This window comes from Pseudochaenichthys georgianus, chromosome 5 (assembly GCF_902827115.2).
Source record: "Pseudochaenichthys georgianus chromosome 5, fPseGeo1.2, whole genome shotgun sequence".
Classification (NCBI taxonomy): domain Eukaryota; kingdom Metazoa; phylum Chordata; class Actinopteri; order Perciformes; family Channichthyidae; genus Pseudochaenichthys; species Pseudochaenichthys georgianus.
In genome coordinates, this window is record NC_047507.1 from 34,433,650 (window position 1) to 34,450,945 (window position 17,296).

The 17,296-nt window shown below is 40.7% G+C and overlaps 1 protein-coding gene across 1 annotated transcript in view; it reads left to right on the plus strand.

Annotated features, from left to right (window-relative positions):
* Positions 1 to 17,296, plus strand: part of stab1 (stabilin 1) — a 134,425-nt gene that overhangs the window by 77,009 nt on the left and 40,120 nt on the right. Inside the window, exons 56-62 of the mRNA XM_034083428.1 lie at positions 5,309 to 5,458; positions 7,694 to 7,798; positions 8,872 to 8,988; positions 12,852 to 12,984; positions 13,109 to 13,166; positions 13,738 to 13,882; positions 16,863 to 16,996. Of these exons, the coding sequence (XP_033939319.1) occupies positions 5,309 to 5,458; positions 7,694 to 7,798; positions 8,872 to 8,988; positions 12,852 to 12,984; positions 13,109 to 13,166; positions 13,738 to 13,882; positions 16,863 to 16,996 (842 nt within the window). The remainder of the gene's footprint in view (positions 1 to 5,308; positions 5,459 to 7,693; positions 7,799 to 8,871; positions 8,989 to 12,851; positions 12,985 to 13,108; positions 13,167 to 13,737; positions 13,883 to 16,862; positions 16,997 to 17,296) is intronic.

Sequence of the window (17,296 nt, forward strand, 5' to 3'; positions counted from 1 at the left end):
TTCATCATCCAGCCAACCACACAAATGTCACCTGCTTTCTTCTCTGAAAGCTATGCTTGTTATAGGTTTAAACGTCCTTGTCTTATGACATCTTTAGGATCAGTTAACTAACAAAGGTTAACTGTTCCCATACCCTCAGGCCTTCTCTGAACTTCCTTCCACCTCAAAGTCAGCTCACTTACGGCCCGTCCACACAGCGGCGTGCGTTGAAGCTTCCAACGCTTCTGCCCATTCACTTTGAATGGGGTGACGTCACTTTTAGCCGAACTGCATTTTGGGAAGCGACGTGGGGCGTTGCTGGCTTCAAAAGTTGAGCAATGTTCAACTTTTGACGCCTCGACGGAGGCGTCAGCCAATGAAATCCCGTGTATGCAAATCTGCCAGTACAAGCGCTAGCCAATCAAACCGCGTGTATGCTGGGAGAGACTACGCAGGTCATTTCCTCATATTAAAAAAAATGGAGGGAAAATTCATTATAGCGATAGTGAATCACCCGGTGCTGTATGATCAGTCTCTGTTCATCTACCGGGATACAAACCAGAGGAGCGAGGCATGGAGGGAGGTGGCAGAGACAGTGGGTGAAACTGGTAGGTTTTCGCCTGTTTGGGGATTTTATATCCAGTTTACTTCGTTTTAACATTGCTATTGCTTTGTATGTCGGGGGCGGGAGATTCATGTGATTGGTTGTTGGTCGCGTTGCTCGCAAAAAATCCCCAAGCTTCAGATACGCCCACCTCCAAGCGTCAACGCACGCTGCTGTGTGGACGCTCCGTTAGAATGAATGCATCTATTGATAACTCAGAAGAACCATTGTCTCTCTAACTGTGTGACTCACATCATCTCATGGCTTCTTCAAATATCTGGAAACTGTAATCAAAGTATGTTATATTTGAGAAGGTCCAAGAATTGACATAATATTTTCCTCCTCTTATTATTTTAAGTTTTCAGATCATACAGAAAACTCTTACAGACAACCTACTGAGTTCTGCCCTCGAAAGCCGAAAATGACTTTCTGATTAATACTTTATCAACGGGTAATCATTCTACTCAAGGCAGAAATCACAGGCTGTACTGTACCTTACCTACTCACAAATAGCCAAAAAACCACCTTCTGATTATTAACAAGTCAAGTGGAAGAAAAGACCATTTGCGCTAATCTACAACTTTCTGCTATAACATGTTACTTTAATACTTCACCATATACATATCCCCCTTGGTCATGTCATCAGTAGGGTTGGGTATCATTGCTGGTCAAATGTCTTCTTTGTTATTTATTGAGCTTTAAAACAAATGAATAACGACTCTATATAATCATATAAGAATAAAACACGGAGGACGGAGCCTCTCTTTTCCTCCCCCTCTTCTGAGAGCCCAGCAGCTGATCCCCCTACCCCCTCTCCTGCAGGGGGGCGTGGTCAGCTGCAGCTCATTTACATTAAAGCTACGTCACAGAATCAGCCCTTGCAAAAACAGGGCTGGAAAAGAGAAAATAGAGCGAAATGAGGCATGGCTAAAATGCTCTGTTTGGTATTTTGACAAAAAAAAATGCACAGACATGTTTTATATAGGTATACAATACAATATATTTTTCAAATATAGCATGATAGGTCCAGAGCAACTTGCAGGTTTTTTTTTTATACTGCATTTAGGTTTAACCTTGCCTGAAAATTACATTTAAAAAAGTTAATGCAGGATTTCATATGTTTTACGAGACATAAGGGCAGGAATTCAGAGGGGAAAGGAGCCGTTTTGAGCTCTGCTACTAACAACTGTTTTTTTTAACGTCATACATCAAACGCGTCATATTACGTCACATAAGGGAGCAACAGTCGAAGGACTGTTTAAATGCATGTTAAATGCCCAGCATTCGGCGCCACTCGATGACGTAGTATACTTGAAATACCCTCGGTAGTGACGTGGTGCTCCACGCCATGCTTAGTGGTAAGCGCAGAGAAGGTGGGCAGCAACAGGTCTGGAAACTCGGCCAATAGTCTGAGAAACGTGTCTGCCCCCGACAGCGAGCCCGACAGCCTGTCGTACGCTGCGCTGCCAAGTGTGCACACGAGGGAACAAAATGTTAAGGCATCAACCAAACGCCTATTCTTAACGTCCACTAAGAGTCCATGAGCACACAAAAAATCCACTGTGAGGAGGGGAAAACAAATGTCCGCTGTCACAATATCCCAGCTGAAATTCTGTCCTCCGATGCACAAACACATAGACCTCACGCCATACGTGCGAATGGGACCGCCGCTAGCCGTCGTCAACCGCGGTCCGTGCCCTCCCCGGGTGATGTCTTCACTCGACGCGGGAACTACGCTCCATTGAGCGCCCGTGTCACACAGAAACAGGCCCCCCGAAACGCTGACGAAGAGGAGCTTGCCCGTGCCGCGACGCTCAGGGCCACTACTGAGCGCCGGCCCCTCCGTTTCCCGGGGGTTTGTCGTTGCACGGAGCGATGCATTTCTTAGCCATTGTCCCGAAACTTGCGTGGTAAAAGCACTCTCCGGTGTCTCCATGCCGGCTCGAAACTGCCGTGTCCGGCCCCCGCCATGCTCTCTTGCCTGCAGATGGGCCGCTGAGCGTCGCGGCTAACGTCTCTGCCCCGGGCTGTTGTGTAGCCAGGAAAAAACGATACGCTTCATCAGCCAAGGCACGGGGCTCCGTGACAGGCATGTTGGCCAGCGCCGTCTGGACCCGGGGGGCGGGCAAGTGACGCAGGAAAATCTCCGTGAATAAAATCCGGGGATCTCCCCCCCCTAGCAGATTTAGCATTTTCTCCATTAGCCGAGATGTCTTGCTGTCTCCTAGGCCTTGAATGTCAAGTATCTGGCGGGCCCTCTCCTTAGCAGATAAGCTAAATGTCTTAAGGAGAAGAGCCTTAATCGCCTCATATTTGCCATGGTGTGGGGGGTCTGTGATAAAACCAACCAACCTGGACGACGTGGAGCCTCCTAGCACTGCTACAACATGGTAGTATTTCAGGTCCCCGTCACGGACCTGTCGGCAGGCGAAGTGCGCCTCCACGTTTGCATACCACTCCGCCGCGACATTCTCCCAAAAAGCCATGTTTGTTAATTTTCCAGAAACTTTCTCGGAAAAGTCGGGGTCTGCTCTGCATGACAAGCTAGCAGGACTGAATAGCTAACGCTACAGGTGTTCCCACTAAAGGGTCCGTGTAGCAACACAACAAGCAAGGTGAATTATGGTCCACAACATGGTGTCACCACAACTATATATTTTGTTTAAAGAGGCCCTATTATGCTCGTTTTCAGGTTCATATTTGTATTTTGTGTCTCTACTGTGACATGCTGCAGCACCTCTTTTCACCCTCTGTCTGAAACCAGAGCCCAGTCTGCTCTACCGCTTAGAGATGTCCCGCCCCTTAGTTTATTTTGGAAAATGCATATTGGTGCATTTTTTTTCATTGCGCTTGTGCCGCCCCCGTCAAAATGCCACCCTGGGCAACCTCCCATGTCGCCCATATCAATATCCGCCACTGCCTATGGGCTCCGCCACCATCGCCATAATAAACGTCATCATGCTGAGTTCCCTCTAGTTTAGAAGTGCAAACATGAAGTCATTCGTGGTGTTGTTTTTTATAGCCTCACTAAGGCTTTTCACTTCACTAGATTGTATTTATGCTCAGAAATGTTTGGTGTTGGTTATGAACATCTTCTTTATTCATGCAGAATTCTTAATTCTTTAAAGTAACTAGTAAGCAAATATGTCTGATAAATGTAGTGAGGTCCACTATGCTTATCGAAAGCACTTTCCACAATTAAACGTTTGTCTATGTGCTATATTCAGGGTTGCCAACTCTCACGCATCTGGCGTGTGACACACGCTTTCACTCTCAATCTCACACTCTCATTCTGCCCAAACTATTCTCACGCCAAAACAAGCAATCACAGACAGCAGTTAGTAAGATTGATTTCAGTAGTCACTTGTTTAGAAATACCGAAGACTAAAAACGGTTTTGAAAACTTTTGTCAGGTAGTGATCGTCTTTTCAATAGAACATCTTTGATAATGTCTTCTGGTCAATCACAATCAAGATAACGGCGTGGTGTTGTTGCAGGAAGTCCCGACAGAGAATACTTTTGCTGTAGTACATCTCTATACATCGATACAACATTACGTGTTGATAGAAATCAACACGTAATGAAATAAGACCCCACGGTGTGATGATTGATAGGTGTGTGGGCTGTCTTTCATTTTGACACACAGAACAATGGGGGCTATCCACATCCACCCTTATCTACTTGATTCACAGCCTCTTCCTTCTTCTCTCTGTGAGGAGCAGCAGGTTCAGCTTACAGAACAAAGTAACACAAAACTAAAATGGCATTCATTTTTTTAAAAATGTGTAGTAATAGATTTATTTATTTTTCTTCTCAAGAGAGTACCAGAATGTGTATTTTATGTTAGTATTTCAAAAAACTATTTCACCTGTGGGGAGATTGCAGGATTGGCTCCAGGTCGCACTTTTTATTTACTTCAAGACAAATGTGCCTTTTTATTTCATACAGTTCAATTTGGATTGAGACGGAAATAATCTAAACCTCACGCGTGGCGTTTCACTGTCAAGGGGGGCGATATAGCGTGTATGTAATTACATTGCAAATACTGATTTGAGCCCCACCACTGTCATAGATTACCCAACACAAATACTCTGGAGCCGCAACTGCCGACCCGTATTGCGCATGCGCAGATCTAAAATCCAGTAGAAATTATAAAAAAGTAAAAGTCTGCTGCTTATTGTTCTACTAGGCCAAAATAGAGTCAAAGAGTATATGAGAGTGAGTGTGTTAATTAATATATTTGGCAATTTGGAGTAAGTCTGTAGATTTGTTTGTGTCTGTGTGTTTCATGTAGGCCTCTCACGATAATTAATTTTGTTGGATACATTTTCCCGGAAATTATTGCGATAAACGATAATATTGTCGGCACCATATGACCATTTTAGACCACTGACATGATGATAATATATTATTAAACCCATGATATCAAAATCTCACTCCAGCCAGGTACCCAAAGTTGGCAACCCTGTAGGCTATATAATTGAACTTACCTTGCCTTACCTGTTACAGTATATCGTGGAATAGAAGCAACTAAAATAAAATGCAAAGAAAATAACTTGAACTTGCATTTGAACTTCATTAAAGTACCAAAGTCATCATCATTGGGTAAGCTTGTGTTTGTCAAATCAAAATGTGATCCAAAGGATTTGGCTTTAGGCCCAGGGACATTTTATATATTTTGTTTGTCCTCTCTGTGTCTTTTGACTCGTTCCCGGTGTGTTTCAGTTTGTCCAGGTGGCCTGGAGGCTCCTTGTGGTAACCATGGTGACTGCGACGACGGTATGAGTGGTTCAGGAAGATGCAAGTGCCATGAAGGTTTCATTGGAAAAGCATGCGAACTGTGTGCCGCCGGCCACTATGGCCCCAACTGCACAGGTAGACCAAAAACTGGAAACAAATTTCATTTAATGTTAAAATGTATCATTACAATTGTGATTGTTCTTTCAGAATAAAGTACCAAAGTAAAGAAAAGTTTTCACAGCAAAATTATCACAAGATATTGCATTAGTTTTTAGCATCATGTTTTAGCTTTTAAAGGTTGATAAATAAATAGATTTTTCTTGCCCCTTTTTCTGTTTTATTAGCAAAGACCTGAGTTCAAATTATTCACATAGACGTTTCTCATGTTTATCTGCTATTACTTTCACCAGTGAAAATTACAAATATAAACTACTGCGGATTGAATCATCAGTAAACATGTTTTTTATAACTGGAGGTTCTTTAAGGCGACTTAGATTTCAACAGGTGTAATTACTGACTACTGCTATGCTGTAGTGGAGGTTGCTTTACAGGATGACCGTTGCTAAAAAGGAATAAATAACCTTTTTTCACCGATCTCTAATTATAGTTCTTATTGTGTTCTAATGTACCTCCTTTTCCGTCATATCCTGGTTGGTATTTAATATTTTTGCGAGATGAGTGTTAACTACAATGTCGCATCTGAGCCTTTGCATGTAGCTATGGTGCAGCATTTAGTTTTTGCAACAATTCTAGTAAACGCTATGCATGTTTTGTCAAGTTGGTGCATGTTTTCCACTCATGCTGCTTCAAGTTGGTGAAGATGTTTCTTCATTTTCTTCATTTTCGTTTTTGAAACTGCAGCGCGTTTCTCTGAAAGGAAATGTTTTGGGCATTTGCACTTGTAGGCCACCGTTCATAAGCCAACCATGTTGTTGCATCAGGTCCATCGTGGAGATGAGCCTGCATCTCTCTCTGCAACCAGATTTGATCTCGCCTCGCTACAAAAACAACTTTTAAAAAATGTTTTCCATTTACAATCTTGGTAGTTAGACAAAGGTGGGGGCGATAACTGAGTCCTCGACAAGAGAGCAGGCTGCTCTCATGGCATGGGTTTAATGCAAATGTAGCACTTTTGGCTACTGTAAAGGCCAATCAATATCCATGTCCTTCCCTCACCCACTGTAAGGGAGAGACGTTATATGCAGAATCAGATCACTAAACATTTCATGGGAACTTTAACACACAATTATTAATACAGCTTTAGGACCACAATGAACACATTTTCTTTATCCTAAATTAAGGTGTTTGGTTTGCCTCAACCCCACCTGTCACCCCCCAAACAAAATTACTCTCACCCCTATCAGTGCTCCTGCAGTCTATCACCATCGTAACCTCACACAGCTGGACGTGCTTCCTGCAACTCGGCTGTTTTCCCTCAACAGGAAACAGATGCTGATCATCTTCTGTTCAGGTTTTAAAGTTTTTCTTTTGATGATCTCTTCAATGTGGATCATCACAGGAAAAGAAGCAGGTCAGAGCTGTGGTGAACTCAAAGTGCTTTGTTGCTGCAGTGAGGAAATAAACCTGTTGATTTTCTTTCTGGCACAATTATTCATCTTTTGATTTGATCATTGAACCAAGAAGGTTTTTTTCAATCCAAGTGTCAAAGAGCTCCAACTGTCAACATTTTTAATGAAAAAATAAAAAGCTGTTGTTGCTTCAGGAACCTGTTATGCTTTGTTCGTTATTCTCGCGTCCAGGAGAGAAGCTTTAGTTTTTTGAGTCTCTTGGAAGGTTCAAATGGGTACTTTAATTAATAAAAAGGCGCGGTAATGTTACAAGCAGAAGATGATTCAGAGAGAGGGATCAGGGATGTCGTCGGCCGATCAGAAGAGAGCCCACAAGCATTCGTCCTTCCCAAGTCCCCGCTTGCTGGCTGTTTGCTCCTCCTCTCTGGGGGCTGTGGTGACGTAGGAGACTTCCCCCTCTTTCTTCTGTGTCCGATATTGCGTTAAACAGAGGATTTCGACATTTTATATTCATTGCTTACTTCCACATGCCTTTTCTCCTCCTTATCTCTTTCATAACTTTATATGTAACACATGTTAACGTCGTCAATAGCCACCTTAATGATACTAATGGACGGTAGTCCCAGATGTCGTCATGAAGGATTTTCAGAATAAAAGCTTGGTATTGAGAACTTCCGGTTTTTTCCAGAATAAAATAGCATTTAAACTGACGGTATGTTTAAGGTACATTATGCTATCAAAACATTGATTTTAATTTCTAACAAACATCCTGACCTTTGTGGTCTGTTGAGATGATTTGAAATGATCAGGCGGGTCGAGTCATGTCTGTCCTCTCTTTCAGCCTGCAGCTGTGGGCAGCAGGGACGCTGTGATACAGGCATTCAGGGTTCTGGACAGTGTGTCTGTAAGCCCGGCAGGAAGGGTGAACACTGCGAGATCGATATAGGTGAGTTTCCTTAAAAATGTGAGGACTTTTATGCCACTAAATAAAGTGAGCAAAGGATGTTTAAAGATAAGTCTTCTCAGATTTTGTTAGTATCAAAATTACCATGAAAAAACGAAACCAAGAATATGTTAGTAATTTTCAGGACTTCCAAAAATCTTCAATTGACAACTTCTTCAATACTTTAAAGTTTAAATACAAGTATCTATACTTATATTTACTCAAATACAAGTTTAACTCCCACGTCGTATCTCACTACGTTTTTTTGTTAGAAACCCACCAAAATTAAACCTTTTTTAAGTTTTAGGTGTAGTGCAACTTGTTTTTGACACTCTATATTTCTTTCAACACGTATTTGGGAAATTCTTACACAAATTAAATACCATACATTTTTCAAAATGTGACAGCATCTCACACACAGGTGGCGTCACATCAAAGTTATGCATTCTTTAAGGTGTACCTCCCCATATTTCATCTTTTATATTTAAGTTAAATCAGCCAACTCGCTTGATTGTACTGTATGTGTGCATTTTAATTGATATACATGCATTTAAATATTTCCCTTATTAATATTAATCTTTAGGAGTAAGATGTGAATATTTTCTATATTCAGGTGTTACTTATTATTTAGGTACATTGTTTTTTTGCACGAATTTCACTCAGATTTTATTGATATATATCCCAATATCACAAATTAAACATTTGTCTCAGGGGGCTTTTCAGTGTGTACAGCATACAGCAACCTTTGTCATTAGACCCTTGCAGCACACAAGGAAAAACTCTCAAATAATTCCTAAAATGAATGGGGTGGAAACCTCAGAGAGACCAGGGTTAGGGTTAACTCCCAGGATGGACGGATGTGAAATAAATGTTGTGTGTTCAAATTAAAAGAAAAAATGAAATGACAACAATGACAATCTAAATAAAAGGTTTCGGTGAATGTATCTAAAAATGAATATCAAGGAGGATGTCAAAAAATCTTCTAGAATATGCCTTAAAAATATTACCATTGGCATCAGGCAGGACCACGCAGGTATACTTTCTAATTTCCTTCTCTGATTCATTTCTGTGTCAAGGCTCCATCCCAGAAGAGTGCTTGCAGTGCCCCGCGCAGGCCGACTGTGTGCCAGGTGTTGGTTGTCAGTGTAAACCCGGGTTTCAGGGGAACGGCACCTTCTGCGATCCAGAGCCACGTGAGTGTACTGCAGCTGGACAGACGATTTTTACAGCCAGCTTTTTGTCAGCGTGATGATAGTATTTGTAGTGGCAACAAAATAAGATGTATCAATCTAACAAGAGCATGGTGATTGTGTCATATGTCGTGTTCTTTTATTCCATGAAAGACAAACAACCTCTAAGTTCAACTATTTATTAAAAGAGCAAAATATATACTCACTTGGCCAAGGACTCCGTCAGGTCATAGAAATCACAGGCAGCAGAGCTGTAGTCTGTAACCACTATTTCCGGAAAAAGCCTCGAACCTCATGCACACATACATTTTATTATTCAGGGTGTTGCCCGTACATTTATGATTGGTTGAGACTAGAAGGGGAGGACCGTGGTTTAGACTTTGGCCTCCCTGGTTGGTGCACAGACTTAGTCCAAGTCTCTTGGCAACACACCCTCCAATCAGCATTCGGCCGGCCTGTAAAGGTTCCCTCCCTACTCTAGTCACGCTATCCTACGTAATTTATTTTGTTGAAGCTGCTTGCAACAGATAGCAGGAATCATCCATTATACTGGTTCCCTGTTATGCGTAGGCGTTGTTGGAGCGCTGAAGACGGTGGTCTGAAGCCCACCTCGGCTCCGCGCGTCCCTTGATGAGCTGGTTAAATTATAAAAGAAGGAATTCGAAACACCATGATAAAGGATACACAATAATCTGTTTTAATGGTAAAAAACAACAATACAATTTAAAGGGGTACCCCTGCTCTGGTCCTAGTGCTGGGAGATCTTACTATCTTGGCAGCAGGAGGAAAAAGAGACTGGACCAAGGGCACAACAGGGCTACATGTAATTCCAACGGGAGTAGTTGTGTTAGGTGCTCCTCCCATAGGGGTCATCTATTGGGAGATACAAAAACGATGGCCTGTCGCAACGAATCAGCGCGAGCCAGCCGAGGCGACCCTAAAACAAGATTCTCGGGGAAAGGAAACACCAATTACAGTTATAATATTCCGGTAGTTTATTCATTTTACAATGGATATTGATCGTAATATTTATTGTATATGATATTACTCGCCAAAAGAAAATTAATTATCAGCCGGCCGGGTGGGGAATTCCGGGACCAGGCCGCCGCCATTAGGGGAGTCCCAAATGGTGACGTCACTGGCTGTGTTTTCGCTCCACCAGAAGTCAACACAACGTAGCAGATATGGCAGCGATGGAGGAATTTTGCAATGAGATCGACGTTTTGAACGATGAATTTGACTATTCGTCGGGAGATGACATTGATGTGGAAGCATCTACAGTTACCAGGCATCCCATGGCCTATGCTTATGAACCGATTCGGTCGAATAGAGTGGCATACGATCCGGAATAAAAAAATTAAAAAAACACAATGCTAACAGTGAGCCTCTGAATTAGCCCCGAGCGAAAATGCTAACCTATTACTGCACCGAAAATCACTCCTAGCTCCCTTATTACTTATCCTAGCCGCACATCCAACACATCGTTTATGATCGCAAGGAGACACAGAATCTAACGGTGCCCACCTCAACACTGAAAGATACAAACTCGCGAGGTTATCCACAAAAATGTACATCAAAACAAGTGGCGCTAGGTACTAACATACGCCAGGCTAACGGCTTACCTTCCTCATTGTCTGGTCTAAACTGGTCTTCAATGGCATTACAACGATAAAAACGATGATGTAGTTAATCCATAGGTTAATATCCAATGGGGCTGTGTCCCCTTTGAAATGTTCTGATAATCTATAAGTAATACAACTGCAATTCCGTTATCTGCTGTCCGCTCTGTGCTCCGTGACACTGTCATTGTCTTGCGCGGCCGACGTGCTGGGACGGTCGGTGTTCCCGACTGCATACGTTGAGAAATCGAATATTGTGGGAACAGATCCTGGCTTCAAATCCAATGTTTTGTATTGAACCAGGCATCCAGACTGGACTTTGAGCAGCTTCTCATCCTTTAGTGGCAGCCTATGGAAATGTACTTCTTCCTTCTTTGTATAAAATCCATTTGTGCAGCCTGGGGCAATACAATAAACTCCTGACGACGACCGTTTTCTTGTAATGTAAACTACTGGTGCATTGCACGCCATGTTTGTTATTGAGCTTTGGCCCAGGAAGCCAGTCAGTGACGTCACTGGAAAAGTCCCGGAGCAATGGAAGCGCCCATGGTCATTAGGCACGTATTTCAAAAAGTAAATTCGCGTATCTCGATCGTTTACATTGGAAATAGACTAGATAAATACATTTCCTAATGGTAATATTGTCGCATGGAAAGCAGTTTGAAAAGTGTTTCCATTTCCCTTTAAGTTTGAGGTATTTTGCATAGACTTCCTTCTCTCCGGCCCCCTCCCCCATCAGTTTAACACACACACAGTTTCACATACTTTTGGCATTTTTAAGATATGTTTAAGATATAGTTGTTTATAGTTGGCTAATACAAGTAATACATGTAAGTTACTTTAATATCAATAATAACGATGAAAACGTAGGACTCTTTGACAGAACGCACACACATTTTACCTTCCAGATGTTTGACATGCTGTGTCCAAATAAGGATATCTCATCTCTCACATCTCCACTACTGCCAATACAAATGTTTCACTTCTCATATTTCCAGCTTCTTGTTATACAGACTGCTATTATTTGATTCAAAGTAATTAAGTACACACATATGTTTAAGCATCTGGACACAGGGAACACAGGTTACTTCAGCGTTGAGCACACACACACACACTGTTCAAGGCCAGGGCGATCTCTTGTTTTCAATAACTCTTTGTCTCTACTACAGTATCTGCACCCTAGTATTTGCAACATTTCTAATGCAAGCTAAAACTTTCTTCTATGACTATTCACTTTGTTTCGTATCCAACCCATCAGAACCTGGGATTTGTGATTGTGTCTATTTATTCCATAGTCATAGCAACATCTCATGAGCACAATAAGCAGCATATAATGTAATAATAAGAATCCACCTTGTAATGTTATATACAAATAGACTCCAGACATATAATACAGATTACAAATATTTTTGAAGCCTCAAAAGAAACTGAAAACAGAGCTCTGACCTTAAAGACTTAATAACAACAAACATTTCTTCATTGTTGGCTGAAGACTTGCTGCAGGATGTCAGATCACCGTGACCCAGCCGTGACTCAAACAGCTTCAGACTTTTTTCTTTATCAGATGGAAGATATCTGTATTTATGGAGTTACAGTGATGACTTTAATTTGAGGGAGTTTACATTCACCTTGTATCAACATTGTACTTTAGCTTTATTATACACAGTACATTATATGGGGAAAGGGTAACTGGTCAAGCTCACAAAATCTTTAGGTGCTAACGGACAAATTCACTTCTCCCCCCCCCGTAACATTTCCAAATTCTATAATAGTTATATATTGCAAAAAACAACCAGATGGTTTTCCAGTATTCCTTAAAGCCTACTACTAGCAACAAATGTACAACAAATCTTTTTACAATTGAAACTCGAAATGATGGAGTCACTTGACAAATGACAAGGTAGTACAACATGTAAACCATACTTTGGTGTTATCCCCTTGGCACTTAAGATTGACTTAAACTTGATTTTTTCTTTTTCTTTGTACAAAATAAATGACAAACAGGAAGATCGTGGGAGGAACTGTATCAGAATACATTTAATGAAAATATCTAAAAAACCTATATACATACAGGTTTTCTGTTTCCTTCATAATTAGGAAATGTAAAAAAATAAATATATATTATTTTTAATTGTGTACCTGATTGATGTATGCTCTCAATATAATAATGAGAGGTCTGCGTAAATATCAAGATCATTTATTCTGATGAATCCACATTGTGAGCAGAGTTTTTAAATCACTCCTCAGCTCCTGACCTCTGCGCTGAGTACAACGGAGGCTGTCACCAGAACGCCGACTGTAACCAGACCGGGCTGGTTGTTAACTGCACCTGCACCAGCGGTTACCAGGGAGACGGCTACTCATGTGAGCACATCAACAGGTGGGCGTGGCCATAATTTCTTCTAATAAAATGCCTGTTTCTCTTCTTCTTTACCAAAGGAGACTTTGTATACTCTGACACAGTTGGATAAGGGAAATCAGGCAGATATCTGTTTGTATTTCAGATGTATTGAAGAGAACGGAGGCTGCAGTGACTTTGCCTCCTGCAAGTTCACTGGTCCAGTGAGTTCATTTTCTTTTTCCCAACACACACAACTGTTTTAATCTTCCTGCCCCAACCTGCCCTGATCTGAACAAATAAATGGCACTAAACACTTGGTGTGTCCTGTAATAGTAAATTATCTGACAATTAAATCAAAGGAACAAATGTCACAGTCAAAAATATGGTTATGAAACAAAGGATTACTTCTATTTGGCTGTATGGGTGGCACAAATGTCAACTTTTACATAGAATTGCTGGTTTTTCCCCTAGAAAAAACATAATTTATAGCCTTTTTTGATAAAACAATAATCATTTAAATAAAACTGTTTTTGAATCATCTCTGTCGTGTATGTGATTAAATTGCAATGTCCAATCCAAATCTACGTGTTTAGTATCTTGGATTATTCTCAGAAAGGCTAAATAACAACAGCAATAAGACAACAAAAGAAAAAATCAGACTTAACCATGTAATCTTAGTCGACTAAACAGGTTTCTTAATATACCTTATATGATAAAATATCTTAAATAGTTGGAATTAATATGAGCACATATGTTGGTTTAACCTACTGACTAGTAATCTGGTTCCTCCAGAACGAGCGTCAGTGCGAGTGCCTGCCGGACTACGTGGGTAATGGAGTCCAGTGTCTGGAGAAGGTGGTGTCCCCTGTTGACCGCTGCCTGGAAGACAACGGAGACTGCGACCCCGTGGCCACCTGCAAGGACCTGCATTACCATGGTAACACATCTTTACTGAGATCAAACTTATTACTACTGTTGTGACACATCTTTACTGATTGCTATTACAATGATTAATACCACACCCTTACTGACTATTACAAAGATTACTACCCTGGTAACAAATCCTTACCGACTATTATTACAATAGTAACATATCTGTTTTAATTTAAGTTAGCATGCTTTATTTTGCAATGGTTTTTAATGCCTTTATTTTACTACGGTAACACATCTATACTGTTTATTATTTAAATGTATTTATTTATACGTTTATTCCACACAACTATTATTACGATGGTAACAAAGCTAGGCTTAGTTTTATTACAACTTGTTATTTATCTGTTATAAATAAAGATAATTTACATTTAATAATACAACAATAATGTTAGAATTTAGTAAAACTCTGTAAGCACTTTATTACCATTGTAACACATCCCCAATGCCTTTATTCCCTTGATACCATCCTCACTGACCTCAATAACCATAGTTACACATCAGTAACGCTGATTTTGTTACACGTCCATAACACTGTAAACACCAAATTGTTGTGTTACCATGGCAACATGTCTTAAATTAACCAGGAGCTGTAATAATGCCTCCACTGAGAATCATGTTGGCTCCATAGTCTTACTCTATTGCAGTTGCCATGGTAACCGCTTATTCTACAGCAGCTGACCTTTAATTAGCTCGTTAAGGCTGTGAGCTTGTAAGGGCTCGTTATGGTCATGAGCTTGTTAAACATAAGTTTGTTATTACCCCAAGACGATTCTTACTGGTGCTCATTAATCAGGGTGTGGTTATGATACTGCATTCACAACTAGATACATATGGCAGTTTTATGGTAAACATTAGCTAGCTTTTTAACACAAAGCTTACTGATCACAGAGGAGGATTTCCCTTGGCTCTGGTATGGCCCTTAGAATAACTTTATTTCCTTCTTTTTTTTTATACAGTTTTTATTTTGTTATGGTATATAAAAACCTATACACACATAGTGACAGACAATGTAAAGTACCAATAATTACTTAAAAACGAGGAATTCGTTCATAAATAAAAATTAGGGAAATAAAATAGAATCCTAAGAAGGCTATAGCACGTTTATATATAAAACAAACAAAATAAAATATTACAAATATACATTTCCAGTTCCCCTACTTTACCTGTGTTATGCATTCAAAGGATGGAAAACCGGTGAACCGGCGACAGGGTCATGGGCGAGCCGTGACTTTTTTATCTAGGCCCTATCAACCACAAGTACGGGCACGAGCAAAACATAGGACTCAAGAGCACAACCAGGCAATAAGGTCTTTAGTCAAGCGTTTAATCCAAAAGGTAAAATAAAACAGGCAATGATCAAAAAATGTATTGACTGGAAGTAACGAAAAACAACCAACTAAGTTGGCGGAAAACTACTAGAGAAGCAACAAAAAAACAACCACTAGGTTGGTACAAATGCTAAGCAGCTAGAACAATAGCTTACGTCAGAAGAGAAACATGGAGCACTTTCTGCTATACAGACAAGACGAACTAGCACTGACCAAGGAAACAGCACAGACTAAATACACAGGTGAGGAGTGATCATTAGGGACAGCTGAGGCTCATTGAGACCAGGCAGGTGATTAACAGGGAGCGAAAATACACAGGTGAGGGAGTGAGGCGATCAGCCAGGGCCAGGATGTGCCCTCTGATTCCCCCCTTCCCTCAAAAAAGAAAAGAAAAGAAGAGTTATTACGTCACAGCGTATACTTCAGCGGAATATCAAAACAACGGCCCGGGGTGCAAAACGCATCAATGACAGCGACCCTACCACTCAAAACTACACCATTTATATAAACACCTATCATGACAGGGCACCCACAGCCAAGTAACAATTACAAATGAATGAAGTCGGCACGGCGGCCCACATTGAAAATTACTTAGGCCTACCTTTGATGATCAAATCACTTAAACACAAAGTCCATCCTCCTGTCCTTTTGGTTTAAGTACTTGATGGCGGGTCATGCAGCTGATCCTTTGCCACTCCAGTTTATCATTGTAACTCAATCTTGAAAATGACTCGGTTAATAATTTTGCAACGATGTCATCACTATCACTGACATGAGCCATCATGAACAAACTTATGCTAATCATAAATATATCGATCATAAATCTATCGATTAGATTTATGATTAGAAAATTATAAAAGTAGGGTAGACATGTGGATATTATCCGGCTGAACAAAACGTGCATTTAACTAACAGGTTCGTTTTCCACAGACCTTATTTCGAACTATTTTCCAAAATCCTATGGAGAAATCCCATTGCTTTTTTGTCGAGGGAACCCGAGCGGAGCTTACTTCCGGGTTTTAGGACGCGTCACTGCACCACTTTATACACATGCATAAACTTCACAGCGGGTGGAACTTGCAATAAAGTCCGTGAAAATAAAGCCCACCCATTTAGAGGGAAGATATGATTGGTCAATTGTACAGTCATTTGACATTACTCTCTCGTTGAGTTACTATCGCGGGCCCTCTGTGAATTCATAGCAGGACCACCAATCAGCTCCTGTCTTCACAGTAACTTGCAGAGACGGCTCAAGGACCTTCTTTCATTTAACCCTTCACATTCAAACAGAAACTGAACTGGCAGATTCAAAGGATTTATTTCTTTGGAAATGTTATTTTAAATACAATTAAATCAAGTTATTTTGGTAAAAATAATGAAAAATATTGAAAAAAAGAATATTGAAAAAAAGAATATTGAAGAAAATGTTGTTTATTTAATGTTTTCAAATATAATTTTTTAGAATATCTTAGTCCTGTTACGTACACAGCTACGTAGGGCCTTTGTTATCATGTGTACTCTGATATTGGAAGACTACATTCAGTATTTTCCCAACAATGTGCCTGATGTTTTTTTTTCATTTATTTTTCACAAGTAGAGAAAGCATTTTTTTTAATCTGAGGTAAAGATAAAGGCAGCATGGCTATTGTTTTCCAGCGAACACAGCCGGAGTGTTCCACCTGCGCTCTCCAGACGGGAAGTACAAGATGAACTTCAGTCAGGCCGACGCCGCATGCAGGGCCGAGGAAGCCGTGCTTGCCAGCTTCAAACAGCTGGGAGACGCACAGCAGGTAAACCCACCTACTAAAGGGGTTTCCATGGAGACACCAGGCCCGTCAATACACCTTGTATACAGTAGATTTGTAAGGACAAATGTTTCAGATAAGGACCACTGTGCAGTTTCTCTTTCCTAAATAGCTTTATGAATGCAAATACCATTTTGCAAGAAGAAATCTTACACAATGTTTAGCCGTTGTAATGCTGTTGTCCCGATGAACAACAGTTTTATTATTATATTAGCCTTTACTAATTCGTGCATAAGTATAAATTATATTCATTCTAGAAAAGAAAGTATATTTCCTCAAATATTA